This window comes from Diplotaxodon limnothrissa, linkage group LG17 (assembly GCF_057381915.1).
Source record: "Diplotaxodon limnothrissa isolate DT_005_m linkage group LG17, D_limnothrissa_male_GT1.1, whole genome shotgun sequence".
Lineage (NCBI taxonomy): Eukaryota > Metazoa > Chordata > Actinopteri > Cichliformes > Cichlidae > Diplotaxodon > Diplotaxodon limnothrissa.
Genome location: NC_140612.1, coordinates 13,958,287 through 13,974,656, shown reverse-complemented (window position 1 = coordinate 13,974,656; position 16,370 = coordinate 13,958,287). Strand labels below are relative to the sequence as shown.

The 16,370-nt window shown below is 38.9% G+C and overlaps 1 protein-coding gene across 2 annotated transcripts in view; it reads right to left on the bottom strand.

Moving 5' to 3' along the window:
- The window catches only part of adcy1a (adenylate cyclase 1a), a 59,730-nt gene that overhangs the window by 27,232 nt on the left and 16,128 nt on the right, over positions 1-16,370 (bottom strand). For both annotated transcript variants that reach the window (XM_085375810.1, XM_085375811.1), the window contains exons 5-8: positions 8,600-8,727; positions 6,705-6,863; positions 2,872-3,013; positions 623-778 (exon numbers count right to left, since the gene is read on the bottom strand). In XM_085375810.1, coding sequence (XP_085231936.1) covers positions 623-778; positions 2,872-3,013; positions 6,705-6,863; positions 8,600-8,727 — 585 coding nt within the window. The remainder of the gene's footprint in view (positions 1-622; positions 779-2,871; positions 3,014-6,704; positions 6,864-8,599; positions 8,728-16,370) is intronic.

The following is a 16,370-nucleotide window of genomic DNA, read 5'->3' as shown; positions in this document are numbered from 1 at the left end:
GGCAGTGGGTGATTACCAGCAGTTGTAATGCAACCTCATCAAAATCATGAAGTGCTAATGCCTGGACCGGCTCACAGAGTTGGGCGGATTAGAGCTAGCAGGCTATTTCTGACAGCCAGACACTGTGACACAACACCAATCGCCCAAACACTCGACGACTCCATGACTGACTCACTGCCTCGTCACACACAGAGCTAAGAAACACATCAACAAGAACAAGGTGATGCTCATATGGACATGAAATTGCAATCTGGCATATATAAAGTCAATGTCAGTGGTTGTATCAGTCCCAGTGGCTTACTTTTTAAGAGACTGTCATAAAGCAGGAGTACTGTGGTACTTCTGAAGATGTGAAATGTACATATTAATTCATTAATACAATACAAGCAAACATTAAATACATATTAATGTTTTCTTGTGTGATTGTTTGACATGCAGATTATGGATCCAAGCAGGATTTCAATCCACCCAAAAAACACCTATAGGCAAGTCTAATAAAAGGATTTTCATTTGACTATGTGAACTAGTAATTCATATTCTGTGCACTCATATGCAAGCATAGCAAATTACTTTTGTAATTTGAAACCAAAGAGATGCTTTCATTAGTGCTTTTTACACATACCTTGTCATCATCCTCACAGGTCATGACATTGGAGAAGGGGATCTCGGCCTTGAACATCTTCCTACAGTGCATGAGCTGCACAAGCAAGTAGCACACTGTCTTGAACTTCATCCTCTTGGCTGGTTTGATGTCTGATAGGATAATACCAGGAAAGATCTGGAAATAAAGATAAAAATAAAACAATAAATAGAACATTTGATAAAGAACTCAACATACTAAACACATTTAAGGCTTGATATGATATACTATAATAGGCTTTTTTGAAAAAAAAAAAAGAAGAAAAAGAAAACATCACATAAATCAAGTGAAGCATTAAGTCTCTTATCTTGTTAATATTTTTCAGGATGAAAAAGCTAACATTTAGCCTAGTGTATATAGCACAATTAAGCACAGCTTTGATAGAATAATTGACAGTACAAACAGTAAACACAAAAACTCGCAACTAATACATCTATAAATTCAATCCGTCTTTCATTTTTTATGTTATTTTTTCTTGCTTGCGAAGTGAAAATGTGAAATATATGAAACTGAAACATGCCAAAGTCAAACTAATTATCATTAGCATTACGCAGTCTCGTATTTGAATATGGATATTTGCCATAACATTAGAATTTTACCATTTATCATGTGCTGTATCAGACTTATAAATTTAGCTTTGTGGCATACATTGTTAGGATTTTTGTATTACTGTTGCTGTTGTACTACGTTAAATATGGTTGAGATAAAAAAGGTTAAATAGGCTGGAACATTTACATTACTATTGCTTTTATAATTAATACAATTATTGATTTGGGCCATGTATTTTAAAGGTACTTAATCTTTTAACTAAATAGTTGGACATGTGAATGTGATTATTTTGTTCTCATTGTTTTAAGGGTGCTTAAAGACTAGTTAGTTCAAGTCACCCTGACCGTTGTGGGTCATTATAAAGCTTTCATTAAGATCAAGGAAATTGTAAGTCTTATTAAATTTCTTATGTTTGTAAATTTGTTAAAGCTATTATGGTTTTAAGGGTTTTTTTATACGGGCTGAAAAAACAATAAATGTTTTTGTTTTGTTTTGTTTTTTTAAATCAGTTTCATATATTACCAAAAATAATGTGCTGCTCATTTCTTTGTATTCTACAGGGTCAATAAAAAGTCGCCACTAGCCAGCTGTTATCAACAACACAGTAGCAACACAAAATGTGTGTCATGCCACACTGCGCCAGTGGCTGCCTTTAAGTCCTCATTAATCAGAGCTATGTATTGCCATTGGCCCTTAGGACAGACGTATCACTCTACATATATTACAAATAAAGAAAATGTATTATGATAATGCGCAGTAGATCTGAACAAGCACAATACAAGCAGGCACGCTCTTTTTACATTTAGTCATATGACTAAATATGAGTAAATGTAAAATGACAATAACAAATATGTAGCTCCAAAAATAGCACAGCTCTCATAATAAGTAGTAAAATGCATCTAAATTTAAAAAAGCAAACAAATGTAAAAATCCTAAATTCACTATTGTTATGCTTCATTTTAGGCTAGATGGGACAGAGAAGACATCAGGTCTTGATTTCATTTGATTTAAAAATCGAAAGAGATTTACTTCAGTGTCATGTGTGGAAATAAAAGCAACATATATTCTGTTTTAGGGACGAATGCACCATTGATTACTTGTACAACCAAGTAATATTATTTCTTGCCAATTCATCATAATTATTATTATTATTTTGGAACCCTCCACAACTTAAACAATTTAACATCAGTGTTTCTGATTGCATCTTCCCTCCATTTAATTATCCATAAAAATCTTTTAATTCAAAAATGTTCAAATTCAAAATTTATATTCTCCATTAATGAAGCGGTTAAAAGGACATGGCATGAAATTAAATGTGGAGAATTGTCTCATTCATGGAAATCAAGTAGGCTTGAGTGGGATTTTTACAGTAAACTGTGAATGTGGGATATTACAAAACCTGGATCAAGTGTTTATCTGCGTGTGCATGCCGGTGCCAGCGTTGTGCATGTGCACTTTACGAGGGATTTAAAACATTTTTTCTGACACGAACAGCCAGCTCCGATGCACATGTGCAGTTGGTGTGAGATATTGATACTAGTCATGTGTATGCCAGCTTAGCACATGGCTTGCCTCCCTCTCCCTCCATCAGAGGATTAACTGTTACAACACTGACAGCTGTGTCACCTCTCAAGTTATACGGTTGTAAGAGAATCTGCAGAAAAGAAATCATTCTGTCGTACTTTCCGTCTGTGTGACGGCACGATGAAAAACGTTTCTATGTGATGCTTCTGTAGGAAGGCATGTCTCTCGTGGCCAAAGCCCGGTTCCACCTCGTAGTCTCCGTTCAAACACTCCAGGGTGGTCCTTGTGATGTGCACCTTGCTGGGAGCACAAGCAAAGCAGAGGACAAAAAGCAGTTGGTGATAAAAAGTCCAACACTAAGGTCTCAAATCATTATCCCCTCATTATTTTTATCAGCTTAATAGCCCCTCGGCTTGCTCAAAACTCGTCACTTCATAGAAATTTTCATCCTGGTAAATCATCTAATCTGGTAACGAGTCCTAAAATCTTATTACCTCACTTGAAACAGAACCAAATTTAGCCAAACAGGCGATCTCATTTCAGTGCTGTTTAAAATGCAAATCTGCTTGTTACTGTATGCCAATGTGGCAGGGGTGTGGTCTCTGGCCTGCTGCCGTGGGACGGGTGGCGCAGCTAGCTCTTGGGGCGGCGTCGGGGTGGCAGAGGGGACAGGTGTTTGTGCAGAGACTAATCACTCTCTCCTTGTATATAGTAACGGAGGAGACTGACGGGGAGAGTGTGCAGTGGAGGAAGCCTCGAGAAGAGCTGACTCCTGGCTCGAGTTGTGCCGTAACCTGAAAAGAACTAGTAAACAAAATAAAGAAACCCAGCCACGTCCGTATACACTGTGTAGGTCTGATCATTTCTGCAGCCAGTTTAATGAAGTGACATTAATTTAATCATGGTGGTCAGTTTTATTTTTAGCTGCTGTTTATGTCCTAGTTAGCACATTTGTGCAACTACATTAAATCTGAATTATTTTCTTGCAATGGTTTTTCAGGGCAGAATGTGGGAAAAGTTGACCTCTTAAAAGATCATTTTATTTACTATTTCATCAACAATTAGCATGAACACCAACGAAATGATTCCACAAATGATTACAGTAAGCCAAGTCAATCCAGATGTTGTATGGAAACAGTTAAAAACACTTAAAATATCAGGATGAACCGTGTGGTTTATTTTGGTACAACTCTGTAAACTAACACAGGTTGTGATCTCTCAGTTACTTGTTGAGCAGATGTTGGTGTGCCTACTCAGGGATGCTGTTTTATGTTTACATTGCTTTGATATTTTGTTTTGCTTTTTCTAGGTCAGATCGACATGACAAGTTTAAGGATGTATCTTACAACAGTTGTAAGCAGCAGCTTATTCAATCGGACCTGTAATATCTTTTCTGTTTATTGGAAAAAGTACAAAAACTGTAAACCATAGCTTGGTATAAGTTATAGTATGAGATTATTACACTAATTATATGTAGTAAAGTCCAATAAATTTGTGCTTGAGTGCGGTGAGTGAAATTCTAGTATTTTTTTTCCAATATGATCTCTTCTGATGTCAAAAAATGTGGTGCTGTCCAAAACATAATCTGATGGCTGCATATACGTATACACCAATCAGGTATAACATTATGACCCGCTGCTTAATATGAACATGTGCTGCGGTATTTGGCACCAAGCTTTTAGCAACAGATCTTTTAAGTCCTGCCAGTTGCAAAGTGGGGCCTCCATGGATCGAAGATGCTCGACTGGATTGAGATCTGGCAAATTTAGAGGCAAAGTCAACACCTCAAACTCTGTGTTGTGCTCCTCAAACCATTCTTGTACCATTTTTGCTTTGTGGCAGGGCGCATTATCTACTAAAACGCTGTCAAGCCTAAAATGAGGACATGGACACAGCTAGTGAATTTATATCTTGTTTATATTTTATAATACTGCAGTTTGCTAGTCTGGAGAATCCAGGTATGTGTTAACACACCACAACAGTCTTCTCAGGGGTGGACATCCCACCAAGTCAAACCATGCAAACCATGCACTCTACAGGCCTCAGTTAGCAAGTAAAATGGTAAGCTCAGAACAGTACTATTAGAAAAAGACTGAAGAACTATGGCTTGATTGGAAGGGTTGCCAGGAGAAAGCCTCTTCTCTCTAAAATGAACATGGTAGCATGGCTTAGGTTTGCAAAGCTGTAGCTAAAGAATCCATGAGAATGGACCGATGTCCTTTGGACAGGTGAAATCAATGTAAAGATGTTTGGCCATGATGCAACATGTTTGGAAGAAAACAAAGACAGCATATCAGCACAAACACATCCTACCAGCTGTCAAGCACAGTGTTGGAGAGGTGATGATTCAGGCACAGGACCTGTACATTTTCTAGAGTCAAATGTGAGGGCATCTGCCTAAATGGTAAAGCTGGACCAAAATTGAATCATGCAACAGGACAATTGCCTCAAACACAGGGGCCAAACTTTCATAATAATGTGAAAAACTGATAGAGACCTACAGAAAATCAGTACTTCAGCTTCTAGCTTTTTAAAGTTTGTCCAACAAGCTAATGATACAGTTTTCCATGGGACTGCTTAGAGTCTTGCGAAAGCTTTCTTTCATATCTGGTAACAATGTCAGCTCATGCTCAAACACTATTTTATACACTTTTTCACTGATCTTCAGTTAATGGATGGAAAATGGGTGACTGATCAAGTGCATTTTCACAATTTTTATACATTTTGAAAAATACTTAGGTAAGCAATAGCTTGCTAAATTCATTGTTTGTCTGTTTTTGTTTTTTTTAAAGGTACCATATTTTCCACACTATAAGGCGCACTTAAAATCCTTAAATTTTCTCAAAAATCGTCAGTGTGCCTTATAATTCGGTGCGCCTTATGTATGAATTCTGGTTGTGCTTACTGACCTCAAACCGATTTTATGTGGTACACGGGCTCAGAAATCTGTCAAAAAATGCTTTAGTACGACTTCGTAAGCTACAAAACCGCACTGCTTGATGGATTGTCGGAGCGTTATGGCTACCGTAGTCAGGAGCCTCACGGAGTAATCTGGGTCCAAAACTCTGTCCCTTCAGGTTCCAAAGTCAAACGAACACTGCGGCATTACTGAGAGTTAAACATGGTCTAAATTGTTTCATCTTTAATAAAATGATCATTTTGCAGCTTTACCAGGTGTAACAATTAAGTTTAACATCCGGGCATCCATGAAAACAGAATTTATTAAATTTAACGGAGTTAGAAGTTAGCAGGAAGTTAGCTTGCTAGTTACCACCTAAACATGATATAGCATATTCTGACTGAGAGATTTCTGAAAAACTTAAAATGTACAGCTCTGCTATCACTTCCAACATAAATGAAGACAGAAAACTAAACAGCAGTGACATTTGTAGGGTTACTGAAGTTGGACTAGCTGGTATATAATGATGTGCTACCTGATCACTAGCAACACAGCTATGTTAGCATAACATAAACACAGTGAAACTGGAAGATGAACGCTAACTTTTTTTCACTCTAAATGGCAACGTGAGGGTTCCTGATGGTTATGGACAAATGCAATTGCATGGCAGGTAAAAGGACCAAACTTCAGTCAGGAGAACAGCTTAGTCATTAATATACTGAAACAACATGGGAATAGAGCAGCTGTGAGAGAATTCAACATTAATGAATTAATGGTACGGAAGTGGAGGAAGCAAGAAGAATGAGTTAAGTCTGACTTATCAGACTGTTTTGTTTCACTTAATGCGCCATATAATTCAGTGCGCCTTATGGTCCGAAAATACGGTAATTTTACATTTCTATGTAAATGACCCTGTGAATTATGATAACCATTTGAGAAGTCTATGAACATAGTAGTGTACATACAGATACAAAAAGTCTGTCATAGCACTGTGTCATATTACTGTAGCTGACATACTGTATTCTGTGTCTTTGCATGAGTGTGTGTGCTGCGTTCGTCTGATTTTCAGTGGGTGTAACAGTCAGTACTGACCCTGGCAGCCCTCCAGCCTCCATCACATTCGCCAGTGTGACATCATTTGACCAGACATCATACTGCCATTTCCTCAGGCCCAGCACGCCACACAGCACCCGTCCTGTGTGCAGGCCTACGCGCATGTTCAGATCCACCTCTGTGGCCTCCACCACCGACCTGCAGGGGGGGGAAGAATGATTTAGAACTACTTGAACAAAAACCAGGACAATTTAACATTTAAAGCATTTTTCTTTTATTGTTGTTGTTTTCTTTTCTTTTTGTTGCCATATAGGAAGCAGTGTGGCTGAAGCAATGATAATGCTGGGTAGTAAAAGATGCCCAGCAAATTTCTCCAGATTACTGAGTGTTAACAACACTAGGTTAGACTACAGTGACCTTTAGCTCAAACTTAAAGAGGATAAATTCTCACAACAAGGTCTTATTAACATCTGCAAAGAAGTATAGCTGTTTCCCAGCAGGAAACACCACTAACTGGTATGGGATGTGTTGGAAGAAATCAGGCAACCATCTACCAAGCATCAGTGATAGCTGTACAATGAGGTTAAATGTTGGTGCAGAACCCAAAATATATTAAAAGACAATTCCACCCCCTGCCACAACCTGTTTACCTTCCTGCCATGTGGCAAGCCAACCAGAAACATCTGCTGTAGCGCAACCACATTTGAGCACAAGAGCCCTTTTTTAAAATTGCTATTTTTGTGGATATTGTTTTACAGCCTCGTGTTAGATTATGATAATGGAATTAATCTTGAATCTTAAAGTTCTGAATTGTGTAGCAAAACTGATTCAGGGTTGCTACACGAGTACAAAATCTTTGATGTAGAGAGGCGCATCTGTAATCATACGCTTCCAACACATTTCAACTTTGTTCCAAAAAAAGCACAAACTACTCAATGCGCCTTCAAAAAAGTTTATGTTCACATGTATGTGTTTACAATATGAATGCGCATGTGTGGATCACCTTCCCTGAGTCGTACTGTGGGGCAGTGACGAAAAAGCAGGACTTTTCCAGAGCCTCTCCTCCCTGGTAAATCACCTAGTAACCTGTGGGAGGTCACCCACTTCAGATGTGAGACAGTCACAGACGAGGAAGGAAATTGAGAATGGCAAAGGGTTCACAAAGTGTGTATTTGCGTGTGTGTGGGGTGGGTGTGTCTGTTTACAGGATGGCAGAAAAGAAAATGTGGTTTGCCCATAAGGTTGAAGAAGGGACATCTTACACTCACACGCATACTGAGGAATGCGTGTGCATGGCAGCACCTGTCCTTTGAGATAAAGGGCTCCCACTCCGGCATCCATCCTCCCAGACAGAGCGGTGGGGCAAAGAACATGACAGGCGCAGGTTCACACAGGAAAGTGAGGCAAAGGTTCTCCGTGTACGTGGTGTCTACATGCTTTTAGGGAGAGGGGCGGAAACCAGGGCTACGTGCAAGCAAGTGTCTTTTAGGTTCCAAATGAACGAAAAAGAAGTAAAGGGAATAGATTTGGAAGTCAACCAAATCTATGTGGTTAGAAATTGTTTGGATTGGAATATATACACACTCAATATCAATCACATGTTACAAAGGTCAGCTTTCTAGGTTACCTTTGTGACAGGTGTTTTGGCAGCAAAAGGGGGACCGACGCAATACTAGACAAGTGGTCCTAATGTTATCCCTGATCGATGTATATTACTGTTGAAGCAGGTAAGAAGTGCCTCAGTTTTCTCGGATTTCCTAGAAACTGTTGTCATAGAAGCAATGCACCGAAAGCAACTTAAAAGGATAAAATTGTTTTCTTCTTAAGAAACAATTCGGATGATCACACATTGTAGAGTAACTGTTGACTTCTGGTCCTTCCCCAAAACAATCATAACAAAGACATTTTTGCCTGCATGTCAGTGTGTGACATACGCAATGGTATCAATCATATCCAGGCCCATTTCTACACAGCAGTGGGCATGGTCCGCCTTGGGTTGGGTCAGTCCTGACACGCAGTAGTAACAGTCCCCCAGTATCTTTATGCGCCTGCAGTGATTCTCCTACAGACACAAAGAGAAAAAGAAAGATGAGCAATGTCAGTGAGATTAGAAAAATTTAGTTATTTTGAGTGTATACTACACATATCTTTAAATGTATCTTTGTCAGGTTTAATGTCATTAAACGAATCTTTAATTGTGTGGTGGCACATAATGATTAACGTAGCTGCGTTTTTACAGCTCTGTACACTGGAAAAGATATGAGGGGGATAGAGACAGGTATCAGAGGGTTTATTGACCCTTTTCCAGCATGAGGAGAAAGTAAAATACCAGCAGAAGAGCACAGAAAACAATTGTTTTACACATAGGACTGAACTGTTTAGACTACCTTGCTAGGTTAGCAAGGTAGTCTAAACTGGTAAAGCACTAGTTAGTCAAAATATTTAACTTATTGTCTAACAGGTCCTCCATAGTGTAGTGGCTTACACATTTGCCTAACTATCAAAAGATCCTGCTGCCCAATCAAACATGCAGAGCTACTCATTGTGGTGATCCCTTGTGAATAAAGGGATCACCACAATGAGTGATCCCTTTATTCACTCATAATACCGGGATTACTAAAGGAGTAGCTAAAAGTAGCTTTTCCTTTTATTTAACTTATTCTCTAATCCTGTTTTACTTACTTGTGTTTTCATTTTTTCTCTTTTTAAATGTCAAAGCAGTTAACATTAGCTAGAAGCTAATGAAATTCTTAATTTAACTCAATTGAAAACCACCAGTAGATAACCCTTGTGGGGGGTCAGCTTAATCCTAGCATGTCCCTGATTTTGTAAACTACTGGTACTTGCCCTGATATACATTTACCTGTAGCCATCTTATTTGATGGCTCTATCATTATTACTCTACACGGAGCATGACTCCTAATTGTTCTTAGATAGCATGGTCAAATTTTTCTGTGACGTGAGCTGGTGTGACTAACTTTTATTTCCATCTGGATCGCAGATTTTGTAAAGTTTAACGCCCCATAAATAGCTAATTATGACAGGAACCATTGCTATTTTAAACCCTTTCTTCTGCAGAAACTGTATGGAAGCTGCAGCTGCATTTCGATTCATTTTAATCAGATGTGTGTGCTTGTGCTACTGTTTGTGTATTTGTAGTTGAGGCCAACTCTAATTGCTCCGACATGCTCTTGAAGTAGAATCCCGCCCCCACATTTCCAGACAGATCCGCTAATTGTCACAGTGCACATTGTGCACAAACTCAGCAATGGTGCCACACACACACTCACCAATGTACACAGACACCTTTACAGACACACAAATCCCCACTCAGACACATACCTGCAAAAAAAATGCAAAAAAACAGCTGCATGGTAACTTGCACACATACTGTACTGCACACGATTTAGTGGCACACGCAGGGTTTCCTTTTGGCACTGTATCACACAGAGTCATCAGAAAATTGCAATGGAAGACCCTACAAAGCTTAGCCTGCAGGCAACCTCTGACTGACAAGCACACATGTGCACACACACAAACACACACATTCATATATACAGAAGATTCATGACAATTGCGGGGTAAGAGGCAGAGATGAGAAGAGAGAAGATGGGGTGCTCTGGTTTTCTGCTCACGGGAGCAGAAAGATTCTGGCGTGGGAGGATATGAGAATTCAGAACGTGCATGATTATCCCGGCACTCGGAAGAGAGAGAAGTGTGCATGTGCCTGTGTGTGCGTCCATGTCTGTGAACAGAAATAATCTGCTCACAGCAAACCATGTCACAAGAGAAAAGTATCTCTGTTTGCTTTGGGAGACACATTTAGGAATAAAGCTACCTGATTCAAGTGCAGACTTTGTGCCTCTGTTTTGCTTGATGCTGTCTTCGCTATGGTTAGGTGAAGGTTAGTGTTAGGCATGTGTCTGTTGTGGTTAAGTTTAAGTTGAGCCCGCAGGGAACTAATGTGTTGTGTAGCATACAGCAGCCAGACAGGCTCAGCAGCTGTGACAGAGCTGGTTTGAAAGAGAATTTCTCCCTGGCTAACACGACGGGGTATAAATCTCAATTAGGTTGCAGCTGCAGCTACCCACAAATGCTCACACACATGCACCCAATATATCCTCATCACAAGGTTTCTATATAATGGCTTGCTGAGTTTCAAAGCGCTGCTAGCAAGACACATAACTCGTATCTTGCTCTTTTCACCCTCGGTCTATCGCTCTCTCTATGTTAAGCCACGACTGATTGCTGAGATACAGAATGAGCTCATGACGGATAATCCTGCCCATCATGTGACTTGTGTGCGTGTCTGCATGTAGAAAGCAGGAGTAAACTGTCTCTTGGCCTCATGGAAGAGGTCAAGCATGTGGTAAAGAGTTGAGTGTGAGTGCAATATCTTGGACAGGACTGACTTCTAATGGTACAGTCTGTTTTCTCAAGGCCACAGCCTCTTTGTACCTACCAGAGGCCAGAGAAGTGCTGAATATTAGCAACAAATGTTACAGGAGCAGTGACCAAAGCACCTTGTTTAGTATAATGAAAAGATCATAGATCAAATACATCCATTCACAATGTTAACTCTGCATGTTTATAATGACTATATACAATCATGTGACAAAGAAAGTTCTTACAGGATTCTGTGCAGTCCTCTGAAAAAGCTAAGTACACCCTCTGATTGAGTAGCTTGTAGAACCATGTTTTGAGGCAGTAACTTGAAGTAATCATTTACTTCATGACTTTATAAGTTTCTCACATTGTTGGGAAGGAATCTTCTTCTCACACACACATTAACACTCCACCTCCTCAGCCCTGCTCATCTCCCCTCTGTCTAGAAATCGATACTGTCATCTCTTCCTCTCTCAGCCTCCCAATTCCTTCTCTTTCTTGACTCCCTCCTCCTCCTCCTACATGTCAGTTAACCTCTCCAGCTTTACTTTCACTTTTTGGATCAATACATGACTTGGCATAATAAATGAGCTCCAGGACTAAATAATACATTTTGTTTTCTTGGAGGCTTCTTCGGAACAACGTGCTGAAAAAAGGAGCTCACCAACTGTTTGGACTCGCTGCAGCCAGCCTTCCTCCCTCACTGTAGGCTGTGAGTGTGATGGCTCAGTGACATTACTTCTTTTTTTTTTTAAAGCTACTTTGTTTTGCAAGTTTCACCATCCCATATACTTGCCTCACTGCAACTAAAACCACATAGACTTACAAACACAACATTTGTATGCAGATTCCTCATTTTATTGATTTTTAAAGAGACAAATCCACCTCTGCAGAATGAACTTTTGCACATGCTGTAAGAAGTGAATTTTCTGTTTTTCTATGACAAAGTAAAACGTAATGCTGCATTAATATTCTAAAAAAGGACTGTTCATATGAGAGGCCTCAGTTTGTTACAGCTGACGTAGTTAATAAGGAAATTGTAGGTTTCCCATTAAATTGTTTTACATATTTTACAATTTCAGTTTTAGTAATATAGAAAATTAATGGTACAGTGAGACGGCATCACTGACGACAGATATGGTAAATGGACTACTACGGTCACAACCAGTAGTGGTCAAGTTACTTGAAAAGTAATCAGTAACTAATTACTGATTACTTCCCAGAAGAGTAATCCCGTTACTTTACTGATTACTTATTTTCAAAAGTAATTAATTACTTAGTTACTTAGTTACTTTTTAAAAACACCATTTACAACCTGAAGAGGTGATAAAGCGATAGATCTTTCAGCCCAATTCTACTTTTTCTGCATAATCCATCATACAAAATGTAATCAAATGGAAAAGTCTCTTTTTAAAACTTGTTTTATTAGTTTTAACCTTTTAACTTTATGCATGAAGCAAAAATTTAATTATATGCAACAGTCTCTGACTGGAAGAAATTTGTTTAACATTTAAACTTATTTTCTGCACATTCCAGCACATAATTTTTTTTTGTGTGTGTTTACACTCAGTCTTTCAAATAGATGCAAGTAAAACACAGCAGAAAATAAATAAAGTCAAAGACTCAGCGGTCCTGTTGCTCTATTTTCACCTGTAAAACAGGAGTGGCGTAGGCAGAGGTTTGCCCTGGTGCAGGTGTGCCGCAGCGCTCAGTGAAAGAATCCGCGAGTTTCTCTGTGAGTTTCCCATTACGTCGTAGCGCACTCGGTGCTCGCTTGGAAGTTTAGGGGGTTTTTTTCGCTTTAAAAAGAAGTTTTCTTCCCACGCACAACGGACGCTAATGTTTTTGTCTCTTTTTTATGGAATCAAACTCAAAATAAGGTCAGTACTTCCACGCTTTAAACGCTGCACGCTCATACTCTCTCCCACACTCGATATGTGATCCACTGTTGATCTGCACACAGCTGTTGTCACGAACGTCGCACTTGCTTATGTCACTGTCATGAGACATTCTCGCAAAAAAATCATGGTTTTAGTAACGCAGTAACGCAGCGTTCCTACGGGAAAGTAACGGTAATCTAATCACCGTTTTTGCAATAGTAATCCCTTACTTTACTCGTTACCTGAAAAAAGTAATCAGATTACAGTAACGCGTTACTTGTAGAGATGGGCAGTAACGCGTTACTTGTAACGTGTTACTGCCCATCTCTGGTCACAACACCTAGTATCATTTATGCGGCCCTGATTTGTAATCGCACAGCTCCGAGATCAGGTGAGAGCTGCGTGATCAGGGTGGTGTGGCCATAAGCTTTTACACTGATTAATTGTAGCATTGAGGTCATTGTTTAAAAAACTGCCTATTACACATTGTTATTTACTATTTAAAATACAAAAATTTATAGCATTATATCACTGAATTACTTCAAGTAGAAAGTGCATTATTACATGGCCCTATTATTGTAGGGTCCATCTTACAATATAAAGTGCCTTGAAGCGACTGTATAAATAAAATTGAATTGAATTGAATTGAACATGGCCTAAGATAATTAACACTACTTAACAATATGAAGTTTAGGCTACACACGTCCTTGTCCTAATGATTGTACACAAGAGTTTTCTGTCAGTCAGAGATGGGCAGTAACACGTTAAAAGTAACGTGTTACTGTAATCCATTAAATTTTTTTTAAGTAGTGAGTAAAGTAAGGGATTACTATTGCAAAAAGTAATTAGATTACTATTACTTTCCTGTAAGCACGCTGCATTATTGCATTACTAAAATGTGATTTTGTTTGTCAGTGTCTCATGACAATGATGTAAGCACGTGCGACGTCCATGGCAGCAACAGACATGTATAGATCATTAATGAATAATATGAAGTGCAGCAGAGAGTACGACCATGCAGCGTTTAAAGCTTGGATGTACTTAAATTACTCAAAGTTTTAGTCCATAAAAAGTGACAAAAACATTATCATCCGCTGTACATTCTGCATGGGAAGAAAACTTCTTTCTACAGCGAAACATTAACCTTCAAATCTGAGCAAGCACCAGCACGCTGCCACAGGAATGTGAAATTCACAGAGAAACCCACGGATGCCCCCACTGACATGATCACTGTGGCACCAGGCAAACCTCCACCCGCCCTACTCCTGCTAAACAGGTGAAAATAGATTTAAGAGCGACAGGACTCAGTGCTGCTGAGTCGTTGATTTTTTTTTTTCTGTGTTTTACTTGCATCTATTTGAAAGAGTGAGTGTAAACACAAAACATTATTTTATTTTATATGCTGGAATATACAGAAAATAGGTTTAAATGTTAAACAAATTTCTTCCAGTCAAAGACTGTTGCATATAATTTAATTTTGCTTGATGCAATGTGCATGAAGTTAAAAGATTAAAACTAATAAAACAAGTTTTTAAAAGAGACTTTTTCATTTGATTCAATTTTATATGATGGCTATGCAGAAAAAATAGAATTGGCAAAGGTCTATTGCTTTACGTATTCAGGTTGTGTATCATGTTTTTAAAAAGTAGCTAAGTAATAAAGTAATTAATTACTTTTGAAAATAAGTAATCAATAAAGTAACAGGATTACTTTCTTGGAGAAGTAATCAGTAATTAGTAACTAATTACTATTTTCAAAGAACTTGACCAAGACTGCTGTCAGTGCTTAAGTGTTAACGATAAGATGACACCAAAGCTGGTGAAAGAGCGCTTGACACAAAAAACACTGCAGAAAAATACACAGATAGAAATGAAGGCTACAAGCCTGACTGTATATACTAACAGCATTTTTGTTAACATGTTTTCTTTGCAGGTGCTTGGAAAGAGCTGATGTCATGTTACCAGCGGTGGATAGCTGTTGCTGGTTTGGGCTGAAGTTTGTACATTCTTGTCCTTTTCCATGGAGTAAAGTCTACGTAATGTTCACGTCTCCATTACTCAAAAGTTGTAAACCGCTTTCCCATTTTCCGACTATTTCCAAAAAAAAATTAAATGAGCAGATTATAGTAGAAATCCATCTATCCGTCCTCTTCGGCTCATCCTTATCAGGGTCACGGGGAGGCTGGAGCCTGACCTGTCCAGGGTCACCCAGTCTGTGGCAAGGCTAACACAGAGAGACAGACAACCATTCGCACTTACATTCACACCTATGGCTAATTTGGACTCATCAGGTAACTTAATCCCACTAATTATATGTCTTTGGACTGTGGGAGGAATGGTATATACCAGATATCAACACAATTTCGATCTGCTCCTCACGTGTTAACCTCTTCAACATGTCAATGGCTGTGAACAAAGGCAAACTTGTAAATAACTCATGAAAGAATAAAGTTACGTTGAAACCAAGCACACCATTGTTTTTCTTGTGACATTACCAATATGTCTGATGTGTCACATGGCACTCTTCCTACTGATAAAACAAAAGTTGTATCCAAGATGGCCGACTTCTAAATGGCCACCATGGTCACCACCCATCTGGAAGAGTTTGCCCCCTCATATATACTAATGTGCCACAAAAAGGACTTTAATATCACCAACCATTCCCATGTTATTACGGTGTAGCCATATAAATGGCCCATCCTGTATACAACAGCAGTTGAAGTGGATCCGGCATTAAAATATGTACAGCAACTGTGGGAAGATCAAAGCAATTTAACAGGTGTGCCCTGTATACAGTGAACCACCAAGATCGCTGCCAGGAGTGCAGCTCAGCTTGATTGTCAGTGCACACTCGAATATCAGAACAATTGAATGAATGGCTGTGCAATGCTCAAACTCTCACTTAGCTACAAAGTGTCATTTAGTTGTGTGATGGACTAAAAAAATGCCTTCAAAACTTTTTTTTCTCTTTTTTTTGTTATCCTCCTTAATGAGTTGCTGATGTCGCTGAATAACCAATAAGAAAACAGCATTACCTACACATCCCAGCATCACCCTGTATATACTGACTGAATGAGCCAGCGCAAGAAGTCAGGCCAATCATTCACCTAATTATTTTTTCACCAATTAACCAACTGGCTCTCTCTGCACTGAAGACTGCAAACAGCCAAATGGGAGATGACGCACTCTTGTGGAAGAGTTTGACAGCAAGCTGTCGAGGATATGAATGGCTAACAACATGAATATCTGAAGTGGGGAGAATGTGAATGCTGTTTCTGCCACATATACAAATAATAAAACCACTAATGCCTTTCATATCATCATTTTTGGTCTATTTTTAGTTTATTTGTAAGTCTCATCACTGTCACCAACTGTGTGTTAATGCAAACAACTCGTGATCGAAATGAATAAAGTATTAAAGCAGCAGATTACAGTCAGCA